The 27,856-nt window shown below is 49.4% G+C and overlaps 2 protein-coding genes across 11 annotated transcripts in view; one reads left to right on the top strand and one right to left on the bottom strand.

The window, feature by feature from the left end:
- The first annotated feature begins 470 nt into the window (after positions 1-470).
- On the top strand, positions 471-14,893 carry WDR73 (WD repeat domain 73). 4 transcript variants are annotated; one of them, XM_038371396.2, is made up of 8 exons: positions 471-616; positions 1,135-1,202; positions 4,074-4,162; positions 5,708-5,796; positions 7,304-7,371; positions 8,669-8,833; positions 11,770-12,144; positions 14,489-14,893. In XM_038371396.2, the coding sequence occupies exons 1-8, from the start codon at positions 570-572 to the stop codon at positions 14,722-14,724; spliced, it is 1,137 nt and encodes a 378-aa protein (XP_038227324.1). In that variant the 5' UTR covers positions 471-569; the 3' UTR covers positions 14,725-14,893. The 4 variants fall into 4 exon arrangements, with proteins under 4 accessions (XP_038227324.1, XP_038227344.1, XP_038227334.1 ...); XM_038371386.2 differs by lacking the exon at positions 471-616 and adding an exon at positions 963-1,048; XM_038371416.2 differs by lacking the exon at positions 8,669-8,833 and having other exon boundaries at positions 474-616.
- A 6,415-nt stretch (positions 14,894-21,308) lies between these two features.
- ARRB1 (arrestin beta 1) overlaps positions 21,309-27,856 on the bottom strand; it is a 182,037-nt gene continuing 175,489 nt past the window's right edge. For all 7 annotated transcript variants that reach the window (XM_043504010.1, XM_038404921.2, XM_043504013.1 and 4 more), the window contains one exon: positions 21,309-27,062. In XM_043504010.1, the coding sequence (XP_043359945.1) occupies positions 26,951-27,062 (112 nt within the window). In that variant the 3' untranslated portion in view covers positions 21,309-26,950. The remainder of the gene's footprint in view (positions 27,063-27,856) is intronic.

The raw sequence follows: 27,856 nt of genomic DNA, 5'->3' as shown, positions 1-27,856 counted from the left end.
GGCTCGCCGGGCTGGGCAGGGACGGGGCGCGGCCTCGGCTTGCAGCAGCGGGGAGCGGGCGCAGAGGAGGGTCCCGGGGCCGGGGCCGGGGCCGGGGCCGGACGGAGCCGCGGCCTGGCCCCTCGCACGGGCCGAAACGGCCATTCGCGCAGTGCGGCCCCCGGGGCGCCCCTTGCGCGGAGGGCCTGGGGCCGGGCGGCCGGTGGCCTGACGCCGCTCAGCCCAGCGGGAACCGGGGCCACGGGCGGACAGGCCCGGCCCCCGCGCCGCGCACGGAGCGCGCTGCAGGCCGGAGCGGCTTGTGCGCATGCGCAGAGGGAGGGGCGGCTGGGGGGGGGGCGAGGAAGGCGCCTGGGCGAGGCGGCGGCTGCGCAGCCGCAGTGGGCGGGCTCGGGGCCGGCCGGCCCCCGACGCGGCTGGGCTCGCGCGGGGGGGGCGGGGCCGCCTCCCCGGGGCAGGGATGGTAGGAGCCCAGAGGCGTCACGTGTCGGAGGATCACGTGACAGCCGGGGGGGAGGGGCAGGCGTCGGCCACGTGACGCTCTGGGCGGCTCGCGCGCCCGGCCCGGGATGGCGGAGGAGTCTGCGGAGGCCTGGCTGCTGGAGTCCTTGCGGCTGTGAGTGCCCCGCCCGGGGGCCCGGGGCCGCCGCGAGATCCCGGCCGGGTCCTGGCCCCTCCCCCCACCCCCGGGGCTCGAGCTCCCCTCCGCACGTCAGCGCCGGTCGGGTCCCAGCCCCCAGAGCGGCCCGGGCTCACCGCGCGGGGGCCGGCTCGGGGCCCTGCCGCTGGCCTGGGGCAAGTGGCTTCCCCGCTGCCTGCCTCAGTGTCCCCGGGTGAGCAAGGGGCCGATGGTACGGGCCTGGGCGGTGCAGACAGGAAGCACGAGGCGCGCGCGAGCGATCTCATGCTTAGCGCCCTAGCCCCGGGCATCCGCCACTTGCCTGTGAGAGACGTTGCCTTCCCGGGGGGCTGTTCTCATGCCCAGCTGCTGGGGGTGCTGCCGCAGCCCCTGGCTTGAAGTGGTTTCCATCACCTGCTGGGTTTGCAGGTTGGTTCAGTGGCTCTTAGCACCCCCACTATGCAAATTCCTCCAGCACCCCGCTTCTAATGCCATTTTGCTGTTGTTGCTTTCAGATATAATGATTTGCATGTGTTTGAGCTCCAAGAGCCGACAAGAGTCATTGAATGGATAGGAGAAAAAAGTGAGTCCTTTCAATTGTGTTTGCTCGGCAAAATTAGTCGCTGTTTTCAGAACTTGGTGGCTCCCATATTCATTTCTGGGTGAATTTAGCGCTGGTGAAAGTTGCCCATTTAACAGCCCTGGAGAGATGAACTCTTCTGTCAATCCACAGCAATAGGTACAGAATAGATTTCCAGAAGATTCCCTGGAAAGATTGTGGCTAGGTCATCTGCTAATTAATCTGGAGTGAGACAAGTTGGGTGAGCAATATTTTTTTTATTGGACCAACTTCTGTTGGTGGCAGGTACACGCTTTTGGGTCACACAGCTCTGTGTACCTCAAAAGTTTGTATCTTCCACCAAGATAAGTCAGTCTAATAAAAGATTATCTCCTCTACATTGTCTCTCTCATATCTTGGGATGCCTACAACAACACTGCAGATAATCAACTGTGGTAAATTTTGTGATATGGACCCCAGACTTAATTCACACGGGCCACTCAACAGCCATCAGATGATGATAATTTACTAACAACTAGAGTTAGAGATGGTTCATAGAAGAGCAATGATAAAAACAGTCAAGGACCTGCAAACACTCTATTAAAAAGACAAATTTAAAAGATTAGGATTCTTACCTTAGAAGGAGATGAATAAAAGAGGACATCATAAAAGTGTATAAAATAATGAATGATCTAGAGAAGGTAGATCAGGAGCTTCAGGCATATTCAGTGTTATAATTAATGACAAAATGTTGGCAGGGATTTTAAGCATTGTGCTTCAGGGTTTAAGCCAATCACTATTAGAGATCAGGAGGAGGCCTACGTTCAGGCAGATTATTATACATCTGCTGCTGAAAAGTTCTTATACTTTTCTTTGAAACGTTTGGTTCTGGCCACTGTCGGAAACAGCATACTGGGCTAGATGGACTGCTCATCTGTTCCAGTATGGCAGTTTCTGTGTTCCTGTGAACTGTTTTTTAATCACCGGACACTAGTTGAAATGTTCTGTATCCCATTAACATCCCTCTGAAACATCCACACCCATGGCTTGTTGGCCATTTAATTCATTTTGCTTCATATTAATTTTCTTAATGCCTCTTCTCCTAGATTCATGACCTTGAGCCGAATTCAGGGTTAGTGCGAGCAGGTGCAGTTTGACCTCTGTCTGTGTAATAAGACAGACTCTGTGACAGAGCCTGTACATGGACCTGTTAACAAAAAGGAAACTATAGGATGGGAGACTGCAGTGACAGTTGGTATATACTCATGTTGGCTATAGTAGCTGTGTTCCTGGCCTGCCATGTTACGTGGATCTTCCTGGAGCGGTTTACATGTTTTCATTCCTGGTGGAGGGAGGGTTCAGAATTATGTGCCCACGAAGAGTGAGAGTGCTCTTGCAAAAACAGACTTTTTAGTCAGGCTAAACCACAATATTTTTTTCTGAAACATACAGAGCACAAGGCTGAGCTGGAATCACTGTTTTCCAGTGTCAGTTCTCCTCTGCAGCAGTACATCTAACCTTTTTGTTCCTAGGAAATGTTAACCTGAAACTGCAGACTTTGGGGTCTTGTAGACTAGACAGAGTAGATGAAGATCTTACAAACCTTCAACCCCAGACACCATGGGGATAGGCACTTTGGAGAGGATCTAAGAGGGAGAAGGGTTATTGAAACTGATGCAGCAACTCAGCCCAAGAGATCCTATATAGCTTCTTCCTTCAGCTCCTGTGGATCTATGTTGGCCTCCCTCCATATCCCCAGACATTGCCATCCCTATGAAAGCTGCCTCTGTCTGTCCCCTAAAAAGAAAAGGAGGACTTGTGGCACCTTAGAGACTAACAAATTTATATGAGCATAGGCTTTCGTGAGCTACAGCTCACTTCATCAAAATAAATTTGTTAGTCTCTAAGGTGCTGCAAGTCCTCCTTTTCTTTTTGCGAATACAGACTAACACGGCTGCTACTCTGAAACCTGTCATTATGCAAGGCACTGAATTTAGCCGTATAGAGTGGAAATCTATCAACTTCATGAAAAGGCATCCGATGAAGTGAGCTGTAGCTCATGAAAGCTTATGCTCAAATAAATTTGTTAGTCTCTAAGGTGCCACAAGTCCTCCTTTTCTTTTTGCGAATACAGACTAACACGGCTGCTACTCTGAAACCTGTCTGTCCCCTGTAATACATACCCTACAGTCCAGGACTTTTTGAGGGAGCAGGAGACTGGCCAACCAAAGGGGCTGTTGCCATAAAAGCCTTTATTGTTTCTACAACCTTGCCTCAGTCTAAGAAAATTGTGCTTGTGTCTGCAACACCCTTCCAGTGGCCTTAACAGGAGCAGCAGTAGAAGCGATAGGATCTTTGTCAAGCTCATTCTGCTGAGGAAGCATTACATGCAGGTGCCAGACACAGGTTCAGTCCTCGGCTGCTGTAGGGGATTGGGAATGCTGCTGTATGGCGATGCTTCTCCTACCTTACTGTGACCTTTCACCCCCTGGACTGTGCAGGTAGCACTTCCTCCAGCAGCATTGGCCAAGTGAAATTGATTAGGTGTGTGTCAGCAACTCCAGTTGGTGCCTCTAGACAAGCACTATGTGCTGTAGCTGAGACAGTGGTGTGATTCTGTGGAGAGTAAAATGAGATGGGAAAACAATGAAAGAGAAGTTTGTTGGGGTAAAAAATACCAGAGTAGAAGAAAAAAACGGGTTAGAAGGGTGAGACTTCTGCAGATGTAGAGGAGAGAGGTAAATTGATCCAATGGCAGCACGTTGTGATTTGAGACAGATTTCCCACAGTACAGCTAACACCCTAATTCTTAAATTCCCTATCAGAGGATTGTTCCCAGTGAATGAGCAGGCTCATCCTGAACTCATCTCATCATTGTCTCTTTTGTAACTCTAGGTGTCTGTGTAGCGGGATATGAAAACTCCAGAAGAAATGAAATTCTCCAGCTTCTGTTGCCTCAAAAACTGTATGTGAAAGAGAAGCAGGTGATGGTGGCTGTGTGGTATTCAAATTCTTTATCTCCCCCAAATGTGCACAGCCAGCAGGCATTTTACAGAAACCTGCAAAAAGACAGGGTCTACCCCCTGAAGAACTTGCAGGCTGCATGTAGACATGACCTGGTTAGATACACAAGGTAGAACAAGAGATACTTTGAGATCACTCAGTGAAGGCATGGATGCATCTTGACGTTTCCATCTGAGTATGGCGCTGTGGTTGTGAGCGTGGACTGACTTGTCATAGGGCTGGGGTAAGTTTTCAGGAGGAATTGAAAGAGGAGAGAGAAGTGACTTGGAGAATTAGTTTTAGGAGGAGGTTCCTATCGCAGGGCAGTGTGGATGAATGTGTGGAGACCAGCTGCTCTGGAGTTAGTTTGTGCAGACTCCTGGGCTGCTTTTCTTGGTACCCTCATTACTCAGCTAGTTTAAATAATCCATTTGCAGTCAAATTTGGACTCCTCTACCGCACTAAGTGCCTGCAGACTCTATGCATGCAGAATAAGAATACCTAGCTCTTCTAGCACTTTTCTCTATAGATCTCAGAGCACTCTACATCTGCATCTGACATCAGTTTCATTGTCTTCATTTTACAGACAGGGAAACTGAGGCACAGAGCAGCAAAGCCCCTGGTCTCAGGTTACCCAGCAGGCAAGTAGGGCATAGAATCCACATCTTCTGAGTCCCAATCCAGTGCTCTGTCCACTAGACCACACTGCCAGTTTGCTCCCTATGTTGTCATTTGAGAACCTCTCCTCATTTCTGACAGACTCTCATCCCCACCCCCAGAACAGAAACTTTTGTGATCTGGCAGTGTTTCAGATTCGCACCCTTGGGTTTCTGAAGGAACCCCTAGCATCTCTCTGCACTTAGAACAAATACCATAGTACCCCCCGACAAACGTTTTTGTATTGGTACCTCTCCTGTACCATCTTGTGCTGTGCTCTCTGCTGATCTCCCAGGCAAAGTGGAAGCAGACTAAGTTAGTACTTAAATGGACGAGCTTCCCAGTGCTGCAGAAAACGGTGCTTGGTTACTGGGTGGCATGCTCCCCGCTGGCCAGTGCCCCAGTTTGAGGGAACAGGGCACTCTGCTGTTGGAGATGTTGTCTTTTAGGTGAGTTGTAAATCCAAAGTCATGGCTGCTAATGAGAAATGCCTTGGAACCTCCAATGACTCCAGGAGCAGGAATGTTAAACCCTGGTGCCTGGCCACACCCCAGCTCTGGTCATCCCCTTGAAGTTGTATTGGATATAGTATTCCTCATGTCTTGTCCCAGACTGTGCAATGGTCATATGCTAGGCTTCTCCCCAGAGCTGGGTGCAGAAACACTCCCTGCATATCAGTTTTTCAAAGTGCTTTGGGATCTCTCAGGATGAAAAACACTGCATAAATCAACCGTATTAACTGTGACGGAGGAGTTCAGCCCTTACAGACCTGACGTATTGCCCGGGGGTTACCTTGAAAGAGTGAAGGTATGCTGAATTTAGCGGCATTATGTGCTAAAGAACGACATCTGTCTGCTTCTGGTTTGTAGGGTTTGTGTCCCGAGAGAGATTTCAAGGTGGAACGTGGTGGATTTTCTGACCACCCTGTGTACGGCCTGCGGCATGTGCCAGACACCAGGTATATGGATGGGGACTTTCTTGTTCCTGTTGAATGGATGTGTTGGATTGTTTTGTTCGATGAAAACTCGCCTTTCCCTGGCCAGTTTAAGAGCCACCTGACAAGACTTGACAGTTTTTAACATAGCTGGCCAGCAAAATGAACATAACAAGGGCTCTAAAGAACGCCCCCACCCCCCCAAATACTCGGGCTATCTGCCAAGGGAGGTCCGGTAAAACAGGAACATATGTGAAAATCCCCTAGCTGAAAGGGCTGTGGCTCCATCCTTCTCCCTTCCGTGCCAGGTCAGTTTCCTCTCTCACTTTCTCTTGCTGTTGCCCCAATTCACCATCTTTCACCCCTTGCCCTCTTTGATGTGATGTTGCCTCTCCTGGCCCCTCCCCCATGCGCTCCTGTGTATACTCCCCTGTGCCTTCCATTGACTCACTTCTTTCTCTTCCTCTGGTGGTCCTCCCTTTATGGAGTTTTTCTACATGGCCTCGCCCAGGAGAGGTGCATTAGGTATCTCACTCTCTGGGATATCTCCTTCCCCTGCCTCCCCAGTACAGAAGTGCTCAGGCTTGTTTGGTGGGGTTCATGGGGCAGCTGGTCGCTCTACTCTTGCTGTCCTGTCATGTGTCACGCAGGGAAGGGGACATCAGGGGAGCCAGCAGAAAGGGAGCAGCTGTAGAGAAGAGGCAGTGTTAGCAGCACCCCTTCCTGGTGAGAAACCACTGACAGCTCCATGGGGGACAGAAAGGACTGCCCTGGTGGTGGCATTTTTAGGAGGCAGCTCCTGCAAACAGCCTCCTTCACTGACCCTCAGCTCCTTCTCCCCTTTCCCCCTCCTCTCCCCAAGCCGCCACAGATCATTCCCTGCATATTTTCCAGTGCTTTAGTTAGAGGCAGCGAGTCCATTGCTGACGTTAAAGCAGGGCAGGAACGAAAAGGCAAAGCAGCCCTGGGTGTCGGTTAGGTCCCAATGGCTCTCCAAGGACTCGAGCAACTGGCACTGTCTGCTATGCCTTGGACTCTCACTTCTCTTGGGCCGGAGTGTCCCTGCCAAGGAGAACGCTGGACGCTCTGCAAGGATTGTCTCATGGCCATTCGAGGGCCATGGAAACAGCTAACTTCTGTTACCTGTTCGCCCCACCTCTTCAGCGGATTCCCCTCCGCTAGTCTCCCTTCCTCGGTGTTTGCTCACGTTGTTCTGCTCAGTCTTGGTATGTGCTGCAAATATGCTAAATAAATGACATCACCCTGGGGCTGCTCTAACTACGGTGGGGTGGGAACCAGGCAGACTCCTGCAAGGTCCCCAAATACAGGCAGCACTAGCATAGCTTAATGCCACAGGTGTGCCTGTCCCTGCCCTAGGTGCAGGATGGGAGTAACAGAGCCTGAGCTGTGGGCATGGTGGGAGGAAACGGAGAGAACAGACATACCAGTCATCCCAGCATGTACCAGCCCTGAAGGGAAAGGCCACTTCCCATTAATGAAGAGCTTGCATCTGGTTTCCTTGTTTTCACAGCTTGCTGGTAACAAGTGGCCCACCAGATAGTTCCCTGCAGGTGTGGCAGTTGGCAGCAGAGGACACTGGTGAGTGCATGTCTGAGCAGCTGTTACACGAGTTTAAATTGGTAGGTAAACAGTCTGCCGCTAACTCCTCTCTGCACAGTCCTCCTGCAACACGGGTGATGTATAAAGTACCATTGGCAACTCGCTCAGCCCTGCTGCCCAAGAGGGCTAGAGCTTCCCTACTTCACCGGAGGCGGGGGGGGGGTCAGGTGTATTAATCCTCCCCTAATTGTGAAGCACTTGGAGGCTCTTGGATGGAAGGTGCTAGAGAAGGGCAGAGTGTTAATGATTCTCATTATGGAATTATGGAGGACAAAAAAGGTTGGGCATTATGGGGGCCCCAACTGAGACCCCCCAGGAAGGGCGGGTGAGCGGCATCTCTGAGAATTGGGCCTCTTTAAAGTGTCTCAGATTGAGCCCCCAAAATCACTAGTCACTGGAAACTTTTGGCCTGTATGTTGTGTAGAGAGCCACAGTTGGCCAGGAGCGAGCTGGGGCTCTGACCCACCATCTGAGCTTTCCATTGTTGGGAAGCTTCCGCTGCACAGTGCAGATTATAGGTCCTCGAGTCCATTTTCAGCACTTGTCTGTGGATGCATTTAGTTGATCTTCACTCATTGTTACTAGCTACATGGCCGAATCCCCTGCACTGCAACTGGCCTCAGAGATGTTTAGCTGAAAGGACAATTTCATGTTTTTAACCACTGGCGTGTGCTGTGCTGTCACTAGGGCAGCAGCCCAGTCAGACTGGAAGTTAGGACACCTCAGATCTGTTCCCATTATTGTCTTTGACTTGCTTTGGGCCAGATTGTAAATCCCCTAGTCTTGTTTGCAAGCACTTACTCACAGGAGTTGTACCATTCACTTCATTGGCATCACTCCGAAGCAGGAGCTTTCAGCAGTATAAACAAGGACTCTACACTCTGAACCTTTGTGGCCTACTGCAAATTGCATCACTTCTCTGTGCCTCAGTTTCCCATCTGTCAAAGGGAGATCCCCACTTTGTAAAGCACTGTGAAGTTTATGGAAGAGAAGTGCTAAGTATTTATTGCAATTATTTTATTTATTCTGTCATTTACTGAAAACAAGTGACCTGCTTAACACTTTTATATTGGGTTGTCTAGATTTTTAAGTAGACCATTTTATCATACCTGCTCAACTATTGTGAAAGGTATTTGTGCCTTTGGAAGAGGATTTAAAATATCAACTGTGGGTTGAATTGTAATGCATCTTCACAAAACACTTAAAAAAAAAAATGTAACTACGGGTAATTCAGTACTTGCACTGTTATAGTTCATTATGTGTCTCCTTCAAATAGATGTTATTAAATCCATAAGTACCATCCCCACGGGAAATGACAGCAAGAAACCTTGGACTAAAATTGCAACCACTTTGACCAGAACCCCCTGTGTCCTTCATGGCTCAAGAGTCAACAATGTCCAAATTACAGAGATTGAATCAAAGAAAAACATCTACACAGCAGGTATTTAAAGCTGGGGCTAGGGGGAGATTTCCCAATAGACTACCTAAACAGTGCACTCTTTAAGCCAGTGGTTTTCAGGGGAACATTTTCAAAAGTGCCTAAATCCCAATGAAAGCCAATGAGACTTAGGCACCTGAGTCCCTTAGGCACTTACAACAAATTTATCTTCAAACTTTTCCATATGTTGACCTCGTCGCAGCAAAACATAGCTTTTGGCATCCTCTTACCTAGCCATGAAGAGCGGGTGGTGGTTGCAACACCATGAACCCAGATATAACCCCAAGGTTCTGAACCTGTGCTGTAGACCAAGCGGAATATTTTCAGTTGCTCCTAGGCTGTTGTCAGGGTTCCTTCCCCACTCTGAACTCTAGGATACAGATGTGGGGACCCGCATGAAAAACTTCCTAAGTTATTTTTACTTGCTTAGGTTAAAAACTTCCCCAAGGTACAAACTTTGCCTTGTCCTTGAACCGTATGCTGCCACCACCAAGTGATTTAGACAAAGAACAGGGAAAGGACCACTTGGAATCCTATTCCCCCAAGCCCTAAACCCCCTTTCCTGGGAAGGCTTGATGATAATATTGTCACCAGTTGGTACAGGTGAACACAGACCCAAACCCTTGAATCTTAAGAACAATGAAAAATCAATCAGGTTCTTAAAAGAATAATTTTAATTAAAGAAAAGGTAAAAGAATCACCTCTGTAAAATCAGAATGGTAAATAATTTACAGGGTAATCAGATTCAAAACACAGAGAATCCCTCTAGGCAAAACCTTAAGTTACAAAAAGACACAAAAACAGGAATACGCATTCCCTCCAGCACAGCAAATTTACAAGCCAAAACAAAGAAAACCTAATGCATTTTCTAGCTAGATTACTTACTAAATGTTCAGGAGTTGAAGGGCTTGCATCCTTGATCTGTTCCCAGCCAAGGTATCACACAGACAGATAAAAGCCTTTTTTCCCCCCTCCAGATTTGAAAGTATCTTGTCCCCTCATTGGTCATTTTGGGTCAGGTGCCAGCGAGGTTACCTTAGCTTCTTAACTCTTTACAGGTGAAAGGATTTTGCCTCTGGCAGGAGGGATTTTATAGCACTGTATACAGAAAGGTGGTTACCCTTCCCTTTATAGTTATGACAGCTGTGGTTTATGCTAGAAAATTGTACCAGCAAAACTCCCCTTTTTTGAGCCTGGTGCATATCCACACTTAATTTTTCCTCCTACTGACAAACTCCTCCATTTCTTCCAGTATAGTTATTCTCCATTTCAGAGTGATACAAGCTCCCAGTTGGTAAAGTTCTGCTGGCACAATGACAGCATGAACACACACCTGCACCAGTATAAGCAGTCCCCCAGCTGCAATCCCACAATGCAACAGTCTCAGAATAACCTGTGTGTTGGCACTTTTGAGCTCCACTGCGCAGGGGCCATAGTGATTTAGGTAGTTAAATCTCATTGAAAGTCAATGGATCTTAGTCCCTTCTGTAAATGTTACCCTAACTCTGTCCAAAGCCTGGATAATTCCACATTCCAGGATCCGGGTTCTCTGCCCTGTTGGACTGATATTCACTTACTCAGCAGATGGGTCTACATAATCTTTTAAGGCAAAACACTTAGCAAGTAGTGGTCAGTTACTCACCAGCTGGAAGCTCATCAGGAAAATCTCACCACAGTTAACTCTCCTCTCCCATCAGTACAGGTTTAGTGTTAGTTCACACTGGTCTCTTCTAGATTCTTAGTTACTTTATCTTTCCTTGTTCTCACAAGCATAATTACTCTGCAATTTCTTACACATACACAGTTCTCCTTTTGCTTACTGGGTTACACACTATCAGAACAGTCTCTTAAAATACACAGCAGGCTTCTGTCAGGCCTAAATAAGTCTTCACTCCCAACAGATCCAACTCCTGAGAGACAACACTTGAATTACTAGTCCCAATGGCTTACAGATGTCCAGCAGCTGGGGCTGGCTGTACTGAGGGGGCATTGGGAAGTGCAGGTCGATAGTGAAAGGTAGCTGGCGTTGTGCATTTGTGTCTCCGTGATACCATGCCAACGTGCTGCTTTTCTGTCAGTAGCGGAGCTCTGAGTGGTGAGGACCAGAGTATAGCTTGGGGGCTCATGAGTAAGGCTATGATTTTTGTCATGGATATTTTTAGTAAGTCATGGACAGGTCACAGGCAATAAACAAAAGTTCATGGAAGCTGTGACCTGTCCCTAACTTTTACTAAAAACATCCCTGACAAAATGGAGAGCTGCGGGGATCCTATTGACCAGTAGTTGGGGTGGGGGGCACCACCACCCAAGGCGGCTGAGCAGCTCCGGGTCCCTCTGCAACTAGCTGTGAGGGGGGTAGGCAGGGGCTGGCTGCGTGCAGCAGCTGCAGGAGGGCCCTTGGACAGCTCAGGGGTCCCTGCTTGTGGCCGGTCAGTTACAGGGGTCCTGCCACCCACAGTGGTGCAGGGTCCATTTCCCCCCCTTCCTCCCCCCTACACCCCCATGGCAGCTGGTCAGCTGCAGGATGGTCCCCTGCCGCCTTTGGAGACTGGGTTGCTGCGGGACTCCCTGTTGTCATGGAGGTCTTGTAGCCTTACTCGTATGCAGTTTGATGAGTGGGGGATTTGGGTTTGGAACTACCCTTGTGTTGGGGTAGATTCACCTGTGCACTTCCTCCGCCCAGGGGTTAACTCCCCCCAGCAAGAGCAGAACCTGGCCCTTAGCATTTGAGCCTGTACTGTAATAGACCTAGGGCATACACCAGCTCCCTGCTACTAGTCCTGCCCGAAAACTTTCTAAAGCAGCTTCCAAGTCTGCTTCCACAGAAGGGAATGTGTTTAACCCTGTGTTTGATCTATTTGTCACCCCTGCAATTTCTGAACCTAGCAGTTGTAGCTGAGCATCCTGTGAAGTCTGAGGTTCTCTTCCTCTTCTCTTAGCCTCCAGTAGCAGCGAGGAGGTCAGTGGCCTGGAATTCCTGGACTGTAATACTTTGCTGGCCTGCTGCGTGAAGGGGCAGCTGTGCCTGGCAGATGTTCGACAGCCACAGAGTCCCCTGGGTGATGCATCCGTTCCTTCGGCACTCAGTGGGGAGCAGTGGTGCATGGGTGTCAGTCCTGGTCTGCAGGGCTCTGATGTGAATGCACCCACTATAGCTCGCCTCTCATCTGGAGGACAGCTCACACTAACGGACTTGAGAAATATCCCAAAGCCTCTGAAATCAGCCAAGTGCAAAGTTTCTGCAGCGAGCCCAAGCGCAGAGTTCCTGTGCGTCTCCTGGGCTCCTGTTCTGGACGGATGCCTTGCCATTTCAGGTAACTCTCGGGAGGTGGGGATTTGTTTGCCATGTGTTTTCAGATCTGGTTGACTCTGTACTGGAAGCCTTGTCCCATGGCGATCTGTCTACCCATGATTCCTTGTGTTATAATGTGGCTTGTCAGTTTGGAGTGAGATTATGTGACTGGTGATTCCTAGGACCATGATGGAGATAAGCTGTGTGTTTCATCTCCCAGAGTGCTAAAATGACGACAACAACTTGATGGACCAGACTCAGCCCTGGTGTAACCCATGGACTTCAGTCGAGTTACAGCAGGGTAGGGTTTGGCGCAGTGCCTGGGACAAGATGGCAAGTGGGTGCAGCTTCCCCAAATACAGCCACATGCATTTGCTCTGAGTGCAATCCCAGGCCTGCACCTGCTTTTGTGCACACGCTTAACTCAGGTGTGCATGCAGATCCCTGGTTAGCATGTGTGGTTAGTGCTTAAGCAAATGCATACGTGCAAGTTGGGTCTCCAGTTACTGAAAATCAGGCCCCAGGTGAAATAACTCTTCTCCATTTCCTCCCCCCTTCCATCAGTGCTCTACACTGACCTGAATTCATCTCAGGTTCCTCACCACAGATTGCTCCTTCACATTGCTGTAGAATCATTCAGCACTCACCATACAGGAATTACAAACCAGGCATCTTAACTTCATTACCTCCAAAGATAATGGAGCAAATAATCCAGCAATCAGTATACAAACACTTAGAAGATAATAAGGTGATAGGTAACAGTGAACATGGATTTGTCAAAAACAAATCATGTCAAACCAACCTGATAGCTTTCTTTAGCAGGGTAACAAGTCTTGTGGATGGAGGGGAAGTGGTAGTTGTGGTATAACTTAACTTTACTAAAGCTTTAGATACTGTCTCGTAGTAGTAGTTATCAGGCATTGGACCTGGATCCAGTTCTGTTCAATATCTTCATAAATGATTTAGATAAATGGCATAGAGAGCACATTTATAAAGTTTGTGGACAATACCAAACAGGGAGGGGTTGCAAGTGCTTTGGGGGATAGGATTAAAATTCAAAATGTTTGGGACAAACTGGAGAGTTGGTCTGAAGTAAATAGGATGAAATTGTCAATAAGGACAAATGCAAAGTACTCCAGTTAGGAAGGAACAATAAGTTGCACACACACATGACTTCCTAGGAAGGAGTACTGCAGGAAGGGATCTGGGGCTCATAGTAGATCACAAACTAAATATGAGTGAACAATGTAACACTGTGTTGTGTTTAAAAGAAAAAAAAAAAAGGGCGAACATCATTTTGGGATGTATAAGCAGAAGTGTTGTAAGGAAGACACGAGAAGTAATTCTTCTGCTTTACTCCATGCTGATTAGGCATCAACTGGAGTATTGTGTCCAGTTCTGGGGGCCTCATTTCAGGAAAGATGTGGACAAATTGGAGAAAGTCCAGAGAAGAGCAACAAAAATGATTAAATGTCTAGAAAGCATGACTTATGAGGGAAGATGGAAAAAATTGGGTTTGTATAGTCTGGAGAAGAGAAGACTGAGGGGGTACATAACAGCTTTCAAATACATAAATGGTTGTTACAAGGATTGGGAGAAAAATTGTTCTCATTAACCTGTGAGCATAGGACAAGAAGCAATGGGCTTAAATTGCAGCAAGGGCGACTTAGGTTGGACATTAGCAAAACTTCCTAACGGTCAGGGTGGTTAAGCACTGGAATAAATTACCTAAGGAGGTTGTGGAATCTTTGTCACTGGAGGTTTTTAAGAACAGGTTAGGCAAACACCTGTCAGGGATGGTCTAGTTATTATGTAGTCCTGCCATGAGTGCAGGGGACTGGATTAGATGACCTCTCGAGGTCCCTTCCAGTCCTATGATTCTGTACTGTAGTATATGCCAATAGCTGTCACCCTATTGTATGTGAAGAGCTAGTTTCCTCCTCTAGTTAGAAAGCAAATTCACTCTGGAAACTGTGTGGAAGCTGTTGGTAAATGCTGTCTGTTCAACAGTGCCAATCATGTACATATATACAGATTTAGGCTACCAGGCAGTGTTCCTATTTGGACACCATGAACACAAGGTCTTGTCTCAGCTGGGATGGTACAAATGTAGGTGAATGAATTCTCAAGTTACCTGAGCCTGTACTATATTCTTTCCAGTCATGGATAAATACCTGGTCTCTCTGACTCCAGGACTGTAGCCTGTTCAATCTCTCCTGTCCTGCCCGGGTGGAATGTGTGAACTGGAGTGCAGTGTTCCTCAGTGTTACTTGCCCTACAGTGCGAGTTCAAGTTAGGGCTCTGGACCAAGCTGAACAGTTGCCCATTTCTATAATCTGACATTCTTCTTTATTCTTTTAACAAAGGCTTCAATGGAACAGTTCACATCTATGACACACGGAGCTGGCCTGAGTCTGGTGGAGAAGCAGAGCCACTGTTTAGTCACAAAGGACATATCTTCAGTGGCATGGACAACGGCAGTGACTTTCCCCTGGTTACAACACATGCTTGGCATCCTTGGAAACCAAAAATGTTGTTATCAGCAGCAAGTGATGGCTCCCTGCATGTCTGGGACTGGGCAAAGTATCACAGGAACAGTTGATCTGTCTTCCTGTTATGAAAACTCAGACTGTTTTTTTTCCTGTATTTACACTCTAAAATCTGCTGCCCTTGCACATGTAACCCTGCGTCTACGGGACACTCTGTTCTGAACGATGATCTTCAGTCTAAGTTTTACAATTTGAATTATTTAAAACAATAGGAATTTTAAACATCTGTTTCGTTTGTCGCCATTTTTCCCGTTTTAGTTCTTGCATCCCCCTCAGACTGCCCTCATGTGGCCTGTGTCACTTACTGCTTCTCCAAGCAGATGTGAGCTGGCTTCCCACACCCCCAGGGAAAATCTACAACCTAAGAAAGCAACGGTTCAGTAAAGTTTTAATACCATGAAAATAGTTCCACTGATGAAACTGTAGCGCACCAGGCAGTTCACGCCTATGGCTCCTGTGATGTAGGCAGCAGCCTTTCAACACTCAGACACCTAGCATAATTCCGAAGTTTTGACCTCTCTTGTGCAATTAAGGCCTAGACAGTGTGGATAATACCCCATAGCTCACACATAGCACTTTTCATCAGGAGAAGTGTCTGATCGTTTAGGCTCTTATCTAGCCTCCAATCCCTTTCTGTGTTGATCACTGTTACAGAGCCATAGCTGCATGTAAAGCTTTACAGACAAAATCCCTGCCCCAGATATCTTACACTGGAATGCCTAAACCCTGCAGCCACATATGCCTGAGCGGTGCCCCGTTGACTTCAGTGGAATGCCTTGTGAGCATACAGGCTCCAGTTGTAGGACCAGAGCTTATGATAGAGGATGTCGGGGTGAATTGTTGTAACAAATATACACGACAACATGCTGTTGAAGTTTGGCGTATGTTTAACTGCAGGGTTTTGTGTAGTGTGGGTGTCACAAAGTGGTGTGTTAGATCATGCAAAGGCTGCTGAAAGTCTCAGTGAAGAAAGTGAATGTGAGCAAGGAGAGAGTAAGTTAGCTAGATTCATAGGGGACAAGAATTCACTCCTGTTCAGAGGTCCTGTGCATCACTTCAGTTCCGTTTTGGCCTCGGTCTCAGCTGGTTCTGCTCTTTTTTTTGGGTGGGGGCGGGGCTCAGCTCATAAGCATGTTTGTCTTCAGCCACAGCCAGAGCTCCAGCCAGTCTTTGCCTTCCACCTGCTTTGTGTAACTCTGCTCCCATGAGACCGTGGCCTGTCCTTGTTTTCTTTCAGCAGCAGTTGGCGCCTGTCCTTTGCAACATCACTGCCTTCCTGCTTGGCTTGTGGTACTGAGTACGCATACAAGATTGTGTTTGGGATGATGGGGAGGAAGAGAGTCCAGGGGATTAAGCTTTAGTTGGCGCTCCAGACTCACCCCGCACAGTATTGTGTATATATTGAAAATGTTAGTAGAGGGCATATACCGATTCCATGGCCAGAAAGGACCATTGTGATCATCTAGTCTGACCCTCCTGTATAGCATGGGCCAGAGACCTGCCTCAAACTAATTCCTAGGGCAGGGGTCTTAGAAGAAATCTGATCTTGATTTAAAAATTGTCAGTGATCGCGAATCCACAATGACCCTTGGTAAATTGTTCCAGTAGTTAAGCACTCTCATCATTAAAAATGTACACCTTATTTCCAGTCTGAATGTGTCTAGTTTCAACTTCCAGCCATTGGATCATGTTAGACCTTTCTCTGCTAGACTAAGGAGCTGATTATTAAATATTTGTTCCCTGTGTACCTACTTATAGGCAGTAATCAAGTCATCCCTTAACCTTCTCTGGTTCAGCTAAATAGATTGAGCTCTTTGAGTCTGTTACTATAAGGCTGGTTTTCTAATCCTTTAATCAATCTTGTGGCTCTTCTCTGAACCCTCTGCAATTTATCAACATCCTTCTTGACTTGTGAGCACCAGAACTGGACACAGGATTCCTGCAGTGGTCTCACCAGTGCCAAACTTAGAGGTAAAATAACCTCTCTACCCCTACTTGATTCCCTTGTTTATGCCTCCTCTGGCCACAGTGTCACTCTGGGACTTCATGTTCAGTTGATTATCCACCATGATCCCCAAATCTTTTTCAGAGTCACTGCTGCCCAGGAGAGAGTCCCCCATCCAGTAAGTATGGCCTGCAAGCTTTGTTCTCAGATGTATACATTTATATTTAACTGTATTAAAATGCATATTGTTTTCTTATGCCAGCTTATTGAGCGCTCTAGATCACTCTGTATTAGGGACCTATCCTCTTCGTTATTTCTCTTTCCTCAACTTCTGTGTCATCTGCAAACTTTCAGTGATTTTGTTTTCTTCCAGGTCATTGATAAAAAATATAGCATAGTGCGGAGAACTGATCCCTGCGGGACCCGTAGAAAAACACACGCTCAATGAAAATTCCCCCTTCACTATTACATGTTGAGACCTATCAGACGGCTTTTAATCCACTTGTGTGCCATGTTAATTTGATACCTTTCTAGTTTTTTAATCAAAATTTGCAGCACTAAGTTAAATGCCTTAAAGAAGTCAAAGTATATTATGTCAACGTTATTATCTTTATCAACCAACTTGTAATCTCATAACAAAAAAGATAGCAGCTTAGTTTCACGGGCTCTGTTTTCCATCATCAGTGATCTCACGAGGTTGAGGATGGTCTCTCACAGGTTTTATTTCGATTGCTGCGTGACGGTTGTCTTTCCTTTCTTTTTTGGCGTTTTTCTGTGACCAGGGCAAGGCAATTTTCCTCAAAAATAGACGGTCCCTCTTTGACAAGTTTTTGCCAGCTATCCCTATCCTGGGCTGCTGTCTCCCAATGTGTGGTGTCGATGCTACACTCTTGATGTTTATATTGAGGGTGTCTTTAAAACATTTCTTTTGGCCTCCCCATTTCCTTTCTTCTTTGGTGAGTTGGGTGTATGGTAGTGCCCGCTCCACCTCAGCCAGTGCTGGATAATCGGCCTCAATGCTGAAGATGTTGGCCTCTACGAGGACACTGACATTAGTGTGATGATCCTCCCACTTTATAACAGGTTTCAGAGTAGCAGCTGTGTTAGTCTGTATCTGCAAAAAGAAAAGGAGTACTTGTGGCACCTTAGAGACTAACAAATTTATTTGAGCATAAGCTTTCATGAGCTACAGCACAAGATTACTTTTTGAATTTAAAATCAACCCAGGATCTACCCTGCCCCTTCCACAAGGCCCCACCCCACTCATTCCATTCCCCGCTCCCTCCCTCATTCCCTCTCCCCCAGGTTGTTTGGGACCTTGGGAAGGAGACATAGGGTGGGGGATAAGGTTTGTTTCAGGACTTCCCAGCAGCTGAACCCAGCTGACGGCCAAGATTTTTGTGGTATTCAGCCTCCCACTTCACTGTTTTCTAATTACATGCCGCCACTACTACCCCATCCTTGAAAAAACTAAACGATTCCCATCCTTTTCCCCCCTTCACTAGGCTAGTATCACATCCCCTACCCATGCCCCGCTGTCCCGGCCAGTGCTTGGCCAAGCTAGGAAGCTCTAGCTCTCTTTATCTTTTATCACACATTGATTCTCAGCCAGCCCCTGATTACACTGGGCTTCAGCCTACCCCCAGGGTGCACAGTCCCACAGGCAGCCCGACTCCTGTGTGTCATGTTCTGGGTGGCTGTGTATGGCATGCAGCTCCCTGTACCAGCCGCCTTAGCCACAGCCAGCTCAACCGTACAGCTGGGGGGCTGGCCCCAGCATGCGGGGCAGGGGGTGGGTCAGGAGTGGGAAATACCATTGCACAGCTCTGGAGGCAGGCAGGAAAAGGCCAGAAAACACGGATGAGTATAATCCTGTTCTCAATGATGCGGCCTCAGCTGGTGCCTGTGAGCTGCACTGGTCAGCCCAGCTCTGTAAGCGTATGGCAGAGTTAGTGGCGGTTCAGAGATGGGAGTTGAAAGTGAGCGAGGGCCTGGGAAAATGACTCTTACTCGAGGGACTGAAAACCATGGGCTTATTAGCCTTAGACAGGCGATGACTAAACAGGGACACAAGAGGCTATGAAACAGTGACTGGTCCAGTGCTGGGAGATCGGAAACTTCGGTTCTCTCAGTCTCGTGACACAAGGACCAGGGGCCAGTCACTGACATGAAAAGGTGGCAAATTCACAGCTGAGCAAAGGAAATCCTTTCTCATCCCTGTGGCATTAGGGAACTCAGGCTGTCTCTGAGGCCAGGAACTACGATTCGAAGCAGGGAGCGGGTAGTTCGCTGGATAACCAGCACGGCCAGCGTGAGCAAAGAAAATGCTCACAAAAATTCCCGCAAGGATGTTAAACCTTGGGCTTTGGGGCTTGAGCTGGTCTCCAATTATTAGAGCCCAGCATGAAACCTAATGGGGGCAGATTAATCCACAGCTGCTGCAGGGGTTTTATACCTGGCTCTGGGCGTTCATGGCTCACTGACAGGTGTCTGGGCTGGAGGACCCTCAGAGCTGGGCTGGTCCAGCACGGCCTCTGTCAGCCCCACCCATTCAGGCGTGAAAGACCCAGCGAATGGAGGAGTTCCTGTCCCATGAGGGGATGTGCCAGCAGAGAGCGGCCCCCTCCTCTCTCCAAGGCAGTGAGGAAAAACCCAAGCTGCGCATGGAGGAGCGTGACGGAGACGAAGCCAGATGGCTGCAGGAGACATGGACAGACGAGTGGTGTATACCCCAGATTTTCCGCAGGCTGCAGCTTTATCTTTTCTTCTTGGGAGGCCTGGAGCTGTAGGAAAAGAGCCACAATCTGCTCCCCGGTGTCTGCAGCACCCTTCCCTAGAGCCTGTCACCACCCCCTTCCAGCCGGGTGCGTTGTGGCTGCGGGGAAAGAGGCATGGCCTGCGTTGTCTGTTGGAATCACTTCATCACTGAGCTGGGACTGCCTCTTCCTGGCCCTTGGGCCCGCCCTGGCCAGACAGCACAGGGCAGAGTCCAGGGGGTTGGGTCCTGTACCCCCTGAAACCAGGGCAGCTGCTCCGGTGAAAGTAGGATAAAGCCATGGAAGAGACAGGGAGGGGGGGCCTGCTTCCTGCTCCTCCCACCACCACCAGGAGCCACCTCACCCCCCCACCCCCCAGAGGCCACAGGGGGCCAGAGTCTGCTGTGACCACCCCCGCCCCACTCCCCAGGACTTTTCACTGCTGTCCTGCAGAGCAGCCCGGTGCTGCTCGGTCCATCGCACGCAGCACCCACTTCTTATGGGAGAGGGTAGCAGGCTTTTCTGCCTCCTGTTTGCTGTGCTCACAACTGTGCAGACCCGAGACCACTTTCCGAGGGGGAAAGGGATTATCACATGGGCAGGAGCGTTTCCCCAGGATACACTGGCAGGGACCATAGACGTTCAGCACCTTTGTTTGGTGCCGCTAGGGGCAGGGCAGTGTACCCCACGTGATCAATGTAATGCCAGCATTGACAGGATGGGGCTCAAGGACCTTGTTCCTTCTCAGCTGCTTCTGCCTCCAACGCCCAGGAAGACTCGATTATTTATAAAGGTCCTTATCTGGGGCCAGACTCTGCTCTGCCAGATCAGCCTAAAGCCAGAATAACAATCACCAAAGACAACTGGGGTGAGAGAGAACACTAGCTGGCGCTATCTTTAGTCATAAACACTTCTAAACCTCACAGTCCATGGGGAAGCCAATCTTCTCAGTCCAAAATGGATTTCCGCAGGCACAAGGAGGTCCCAGCCATGGACTGAGTAAAAATTTTAGGCCAACTTCAGGCCTAGAATCAATGGGTATAACCCCAGTGCGAGTCTCTTGAGCCAGACTCAATGGGCTGTATGCAAATGGAGCTAGGTTACACAATGCATGTGAAGTGACCCAGAGATCACTGAGAAACTGGAAATGCCAGGCCTTGGGGTAGTACATGAGAGCATTTACTGAGCATTGGCCACATAGTTGGTTCTTTACTGAAAGGCAAGTAGGGGGAGAGGGTTCCAAGGGTCAGGGCTGGCATGGGCCGAAGGTATCACGTCTGAATGCATCCGATGGAGTGAGCTGTAGCTCACGAAAGCTTATGCTCAAATAAATTTGTTAATCTCTAAGGTGTCTCTAAGGTGCCTCCTTTTCTTTTTACATTTTGGTGAGTTCTGTGCATGTGCAGGGCCTCAATGGAAGTTAATGGCTGCCATGTCTGCATCTGACAGCAGGTAGCGCCCTGCCAGCTAAACTCTATCCCGTTACATTATTGTAAGTCCAGCATCACTCAATGGGGTTCTTTCATCACCTCATAGAGGATTAGGGTTGGAAGGGACCTCAGGAGGTATCTAGTCTAATCCCCTGCTTAAAGCAGGACCTAATCCCCAACTAAATCATCCCAGCCAGGGCTTTGTCAAGCTGGGCCTTAAAAAACCTCTAAGGAAGGCGATTCCACCACCTCCCTAGGTAACCCATTCCAGTGCTTCACCACCCTCCTAGTGAAACAGGATTTCCTAATATCCAACCTAGACCTCCCACACTGCAACTCGAGACCATTACTCCTTGTTCTGTCAGCTTTGTTCTTTCAGCTTTACACCAGTGTAACCAGATCAGCATTTGCCCCTTAATGGCCTCATCTCTGGCTCCCAAGACACAATACTACGTGAACCCAACCATCCTTAAGCTACAAAATAAAGCCTCAGACATGGGCAGGGCTGTGGTTCCTTCTCTGAGTTTAATAAACTAGAATAATTTATTTGACAGAACACAGAAACATCACAGATACAGGGGAGAAACCGAAGAAGCAAGTTATCAATGAACAGTACAAAGTAACCACTTTACAAAAAGTACCACATTGCCCAGTCAGGTTACCTAAAAATAACAACGGTTGGTTTTCTTGCTCTAGCGTGCCCGACGTGCGTATATACAGATCGAATGGGCAATGCACGGTCTCCAAACGTTCATGCTGAATGCAGGTGAGTAATGAATAAACTAACTCATTGGCGAGCTCGCTACTGTCTCGATGAGTGTGTCGGGGATGAGACAGCAGAAGCTGTCTGACTATACACGATCTCCTCACCCACTGTTGTCTGGGTTATTTTTTTTCTCATGGAGGACGGATTGTTACTGCTTTCATTGCGTGTAACACTATGGGTCTTAACATCCAAGGAGCCAGAGTTGCTCGGCCCTCGCTAGAGCCAACACCACTGGTCAAGCTAGCGAGCACAGCTGGCTGTGAGAGGGCCTGTTACTGGGGTAAATTACCCACTGGCACATGCAGTTGTCCCAAATCCAGCACATTGTTGGCAGGGAAATTTCACACACCTGGAGGTGGAAGTGAAACACTGTTAAGGGTCTGATCCAAAGCCCTCTGAAGTCAAGCAGAGGCTTAATGAGGCTGCCATTAGTTTCAGTAAACTTTGGCTCAGGCCCTAGGGAATTTTCACTGGGGCACGTTAATCCCTGGGGTCACGCGGTTTGGTACAATGCAATTCCACCAGGAATGACAACGCGAAATTCTGAGCTGAGTTACGCTGGTGAGCTCTGCAGCAGCTCTGCTGGGGGGGGGGGGTCCGTGGTGCTATTCTGGAGCTACCCCTGTGCAAACGCAATCAGCATCTGAGCAGGGTACTGAAAGCCAGTGAACCAAGCTGTAAATCCTGTACATAATGGAATCTACGTCCAGTCACAGGGTGCTGCCACACACCCCCCCCCAGCATGCCCAGTTCCAGCACCTATGGCCGCCGCCCCACTGAGTTTAAGGGAGACTAAGCTGGTAGAAGAAACATGCTGATGGGCCGGGGGAGAGGCAAATAGCTGGGAAAGCAGGTTGCAGGCAGCTGTCAGTCAACGTAGCCCCCATCCCAACCTAGACGCCATCTCTCTTTGGCATGCTGCTCCCTATCTTAAACACTCATAACGTCCCTATCCCCAGGGACGACATGGCCATCTCCCCACCCCCGGCCCCATCAGGTACAGCTCTGAGGTGTTCCTTAGCATTTACTAAATGGGAGACTCTTCCTTGGCTCCTCCCCACCCCTACCCCAAACTAGCACGTTGGGCCGCCGTTAGTATAATTGCTTCCCTGTGAGATCTTAGCCTGTGCCGGATTCGAACCAGCGTCAACAGAATGTCCCGAGCCCCACCTGACAGTCAGTGACATTCCCAGCCACTGCCTACATGTTACAGTCCTCCTGGGCTCTGCCCACAAGGGAGTGACAACCTGGCAGCAGTCAGCCAGACCTTCTGTTGCCAATGGGTCAGACCAACTAGCTCAGGGTCCTGGCTTCATCATTGGTCAGGAACAGATGTTTCAGAGATAGGTACAAGGAGCTTCCCAGTGCACAGAATATTCTTGCCATGGGGGAAATATCTTCTTAGCCTGCCCCTGCCCACTGCACCAGTTAGAAGTGGGCTAATGCGTGAAGCCTGCAGGTTTTGATCCCTTCTAAAAATATTATAATTTTTAGCCCCTCTCCTGAAATTGTGGCTGTTGTCACATCTGACTGTCAGATCCTCTTTTAAACACTACTTTGTTCTGCGCCTGGATGTCCTGGGGTAGTGAGTTCCACAAGTTTTTCTGTGCTGTGTGTAAGGAATCTGTTATAATCGGGTTCAGTTTCACAGAGCGCCCCCTTGTCCTTGTATTGTGAAAGGGTAAATAAGAGCAACTGATTTCCTTTCTCAATCCCATTATTTTGTGCGCCTTCCTCATGCCCTCTCTTACTCATCTCCACTCTAAAGAGTCCCAGCATTTCAATCTTTCCTGAACCCCCTCTTCTGGCCTTCAAACAACCCCCAAACCCGCCAACCTCATCAGCAGAAGCAAGACAGATCCAGACCCATCCACTCAAAGTGGCACCAGACTCTGCCAAAACAACAGATGTGAAACCTGCAGACATCTCCCGCTGCTACAATGACCAGCACTCCACCCGACCTGCCTTTCAAGACACATGGGCCCTACACGTGCCTATCACAACATGTGATGTACAAGACCCATTACAGAAAATGCCACAACAATAACTATGGGTATGAAACCAGACTGTCGAATGAACCCACACAGCAAAATAATGAGACCAAAACACCCTATCACCACGGGCAAACACTTTTCACAATACGATTGCTCTGTATCAGCTCTCTCATTCCTGCTCCTCAAAGGAAACCTTCACAATGCCTTCAAAAGACGAGCCTGGGAACTTAAATGGAGAATGCTGCTAGACACCAAAAAGCATGGGCCTGGTTTTATGGCTCGTTACAATTAATAACCTACAAACCAGCCTTTGTCCTACGACTGCGGAGGTGTTAATTTCCCACTTCTCTGTAACTGGTCTCTGGCAACATGTTACCCCCTTATGCTTAACAACCTGTCCCACCTTGCACTGAGCTGTGTCCCCCTGAGTACCAGCCCCAGTCCTGGAGAAGAGCTCTTGGAGCTCAAAAGCTTGGTTCTTCCACCCCCAAAAAGGCTATTCCCTCACCCAGCTTGTCGCTCTCATATCCTGGGACCAACACAGCCACAACACTGCAAACACCAGTATCAGCAGGTCTCAGGGTACCCAGACTAGGCGTGGAGAATATATCATGTGGAGAGCACCCACCCTGGGTTCTCCAGGGCTTGACAGGAGAAGATGGTTTCCCATGCTTTCTCCAGAAGATCCCACATGGATGCAGATCACCACAACAGAACTTTATCCCAAGGGGCATCTTTCCTCTAAACCAGCTCTCAAATCATTTAGACAGTTAAATAATCCTGGACAGCAGAGGAAGAGAGGGGAGCAAAGATGGACCAAATCCAGCCCTGAGGGAAGCCTTCAGTACAGAGCATGGAGATGGGGGTTGTCTGAGTCCTCAGTGTCCTAAGGGCTGACAGGCCCACGAGGGAGGAATGGATTACAGGCTGCAGACTGACACAGGAGAGCTGGCCATTGCTTTCTCCCAGTGTGAAAGGTTTTCTTTAAATCTAATCTAGTCACTATTGACGAGTGCGTGAGTGTGTATGTGTGTGAGATATATATACACACACTCGTCTGCAGTCCCGGCACAGAAGATAAAGATGTTATGGGTTTCCAAGACGCGACGATACTTTGGCTTCAAAGCATTATCTTCAGTCACAGGATCAGCCTTGTCCAATCCCATTGGCCCTGGAAATCAAACACCATGGACCTCTTCAGGATTTTTCTCTCCTGCATTCCTAGGGTCAGGTGTGCGCACGGCCGTGGAGCATATGGGGGCCCAAAGCAGAGTTTACCTCCAATGGAATAAATGCAAACACGGAATGTGCAGCTTACTACCCTGTTCCAGCCACTCTGCGGGGGCTCGTCCTACAGGCCAAACCCAGCCAAACCTCGTACGGGCCTCAGAGCGTTTTGCCTTGGCAAGGCCTCCAGAATTGGTCCCTTACGACTCAAACAGCCTCGTCCATAGCCTTTATGGAGGAACTAGAAAGGCAAAGCCCAGAGAACAGGAACCTCCTTCTAATGCCTCTTCCTAGGACCATCCCCTTGCTCCCGCGGTGGAAGGGACTGGGACTACAATCCTGCCTGTTTCTCTTGTCATGCCTAGGCCCGGAAATTGCCATTCACGCCTTCCCCCCTTAACCCTAGGGATCCCAGCACTCATCACTTCACAGCACCCCAGCCACACGCCAGGCCTATGGGGTGGGGAACAGCGTGGGACAGGGCATGGCCTGGTCTACACACAGCCTCTGTGCTGCGATAACTCCGCGCCGGCTGGGGGGAGAGCAGGTGGCTGAGTTCACAGTGAGGCACGTGTGTCCCTGTGCTAACGGCTTGAGCAGTCGCCAGAAATATCAGCCTTTGGCAGCACACGCTGCAACTCACTCGTCTGACTGACTGATTCCTGCCTCCTGCAGCTGGTCCCTCTCGCCTACCATAGACCCTTTCACCACCTGGCAATGGCCAAAGGCAGCCGGCCCCATCCTTAAAGAGCAACTGTGCCAGTTGACCAGACTGAGGCTGGGCTGGCTGGTGCCCACCGCCTCCCATGCGCCGGGGGCATCAGAACTCACTGTGGAACAGCTGCAGCTTGCGATCATGAGCAGCCCAAGTCCATGGCATGGCACACAAGGTGCAGGATGAGAGACGGGAAGCCCAGTGCAGAGGCTCATCAACAATTCAGGGAAGGAGATCCCAGAGCAGCGGTTCCCCAACCCTACGGTGTCCACACTGGGGGCCAGCGCTCTCAGCACACTTGTCTGAATTGCTGGTGACCATCTCTCTCGCCGGTGACGAGCACAAAAGCCATTTCCCGTCATCCCTCCTCTAAACATGCCGGATTAGGGGGGACAGTGTGTTGCAGAAGAAACTAAGCTACTGGGGTCGATCCCCTAGCAGCCCCTTTCTCCTGACTCTGTAGAAGCTGAGTGGAACGGGCAGGGATCACGTAAGGTGACGCTTCCCCCAGACAGGAACCCTTGTCCAGTCCTACCTGCAGCTAACAGGGAGCTCTGCACAGTCTTCCTGAGTGGCCAGCAGGAGCGCCCTGGCCCAGCAAGTCCTCCACTACTTCCTGCAAGACCCTGTGTGGGGCTAGGATCCTGGTGGGGGTACAGGAGTCAAAGAAAGGCCAACATGGGACCCACACTGGGGCGTCTAGTTGCCCTTGAGGGAGGGAGTTCCTTGCCATCAGCCAGCCAGGTGAGGGACTGGGGCTGGGGGCCAGCAGTGCTGAGGTTGGGGCGTGGGCACAGAGCTGTGTGCTAAGAGTAGGCACTTAGCACAGACCCGCAGGCTTTGCCAATAGGCTGTGAACTGCAGGGAGGGCAAGTTACAGCCCGGGACTCAGTGCGGTCAGCTGATTGGTGTCACAACTGTTCTCCAGCCAGGGTGTGGAACTGTGCCCGCTTCATACATTGTCCCATCTGCAGTGAAAACAATTTGCCTAGAAAATAAACCCTTTCACACGCGTTGTCTGCCCTACCCCTTCCTCCCACCCCCGTAACAAAGATTTGTCTTGTCTGGATTATACAAAATGCATAAAAGATGCAGATCATACGAAAGGGCTGAGAGCAGCTGCTCCAGAGTGAAAACAGGGCCAGGAACTAGAGGGGGCCAAATCCTAAGGGGTTTGAGCGTCGGTGACACCTGATTGCTGCAATCCCCCTCAGGATCCGGCCCGCTGCCCTGTGCTCGTTCTCTGAGACAGCTGACAAGACTTCAGCCTAGGTAGCTAGATGCACAGTGATAAATATGGCACAGCTGTAAGGTTATAATTGCCGTCACCATCTGGGTGATCCATAGGCTCCCGGTACATGTAGAAAAAAAAAATCATACAAAATATAAGAAGCCTAATGCAGAAGTGTTACTGGAAACAAACAAAACTGGTTAAAAGAATCCTGTTTATCTGTCATTCAGCTGTGGTGAGTTTGTCCCCTCCTCGTCTTCCTCCTTGTCGTCTTTCATGCCCTTCAGTCTCTGCCGGGCGAAGTCTTCAAACACAATGTCGTCGTCACTGGCAGAAGACACAGGGAGAAGGTTACAATGGAACGGATGGGAGGCAACTGTGTCCCCTGGTGCCCGTGCTGGGACCTTGCTTCGCAACTAGGGGCAGGTGGCTGGCTCTGGCCTCACCTGATCATACAGGTTGGGAAGTCTCATTCGGTCTCTGCTGTTATTGGGTTCGCTATGAGGAAAATGAGCGGCAGGAGCAGCTAGCAAAAGCAGCCCCTGGGAAATGAGTGCCAGAGGGAGCAGAGAGGGGGAGACGCAGTGTATATAGGGCATCCTGTGGGGCCAGCTCAGTTTAAGGGTATGGGGATCCTACCCTCACAACAGCAGAAGCTCCCCTTGAGCTAAAGATACATCTAGTCAGCAGTGACGTTTTGTAAGGGATGAGGAGTGGGGATCAGACGTCAGTTACAGGAGCAAAGGGTTTCCAAGGCGCCTTTTACAATGATCAGAACCTCAGAGGCCATTGCTGCTCAGTACAGGCTCTGCGAGGGCCGGTCCTGCCAGGCACCCAGTGAGACGTCATAGCTGGAAACAGCCTCACGCGGTCGTATCGTGCAAGGGAGCAGGACCTGAGAGCGGGGCTGAAATCAAAGCCACAAACAGAGGTCTAGTCACCTCTTGGTTCTCCCAGTGAGCCCGGAGTGATTTTTAGTGGTGGAGTTACCCTCGGCATAGCAGGAGGAGATATTGGCACCAGCCAACTAACCATGGTCCAAACCCACAGCATTTAAGTTTCAAATAACTCCCAAAGTTTGGAGTTGTTTTGGCCCAGGGTTTTGATCTCTGCCCCCAGAT

This window comes from Dermochelys coriacea, chromosome 1 (genome assembly GCF_009764565.3).
Source record: "Dermochelys coriacea isolate rDerCor1 chromosome 1, rDerCor1.pri.v4, whole genome shotgun sequence".
Taxonomy (NCBI): domain Eukaryota; kingdom Metazoa; phylum Chordata; order Testudines; family Dermochelyidae; genus Dermochelys; species Dermochelys coriacea.
Note: the sequence above shows the minus strand (reverse complement) of the source record. Positions and strands in the feature narration are given on the sequence as shown.

What these genes read in the sequence shown, in the direction of transcription:
- WDR73 (XM_038371386.2), top strand. Translation starts at nt 978, where the DNA reads ATGCCCAGCTGCTGGGGGTGCTGCCGCAGCCCCTGGCTTGAAGTGGTT. An exon ending in CGGCATGTGCCAGACACCAG is followed by an intron (nt 5,797 to 7,303) that starts GTATATGGATGG and finishes TTGTTTTCACAG; the next exon opens with CTTGCTGGTAACAAGTGGCC. An exon ending in GTTGGCAGCAGAGGACACTG is followed by an intron (nt 7,372 to 8,668) that starts GTGAGTGCATGT and finishes TCCTTCAAATAG; the next exon opens with ATGTTATTAAATCCATAAGT.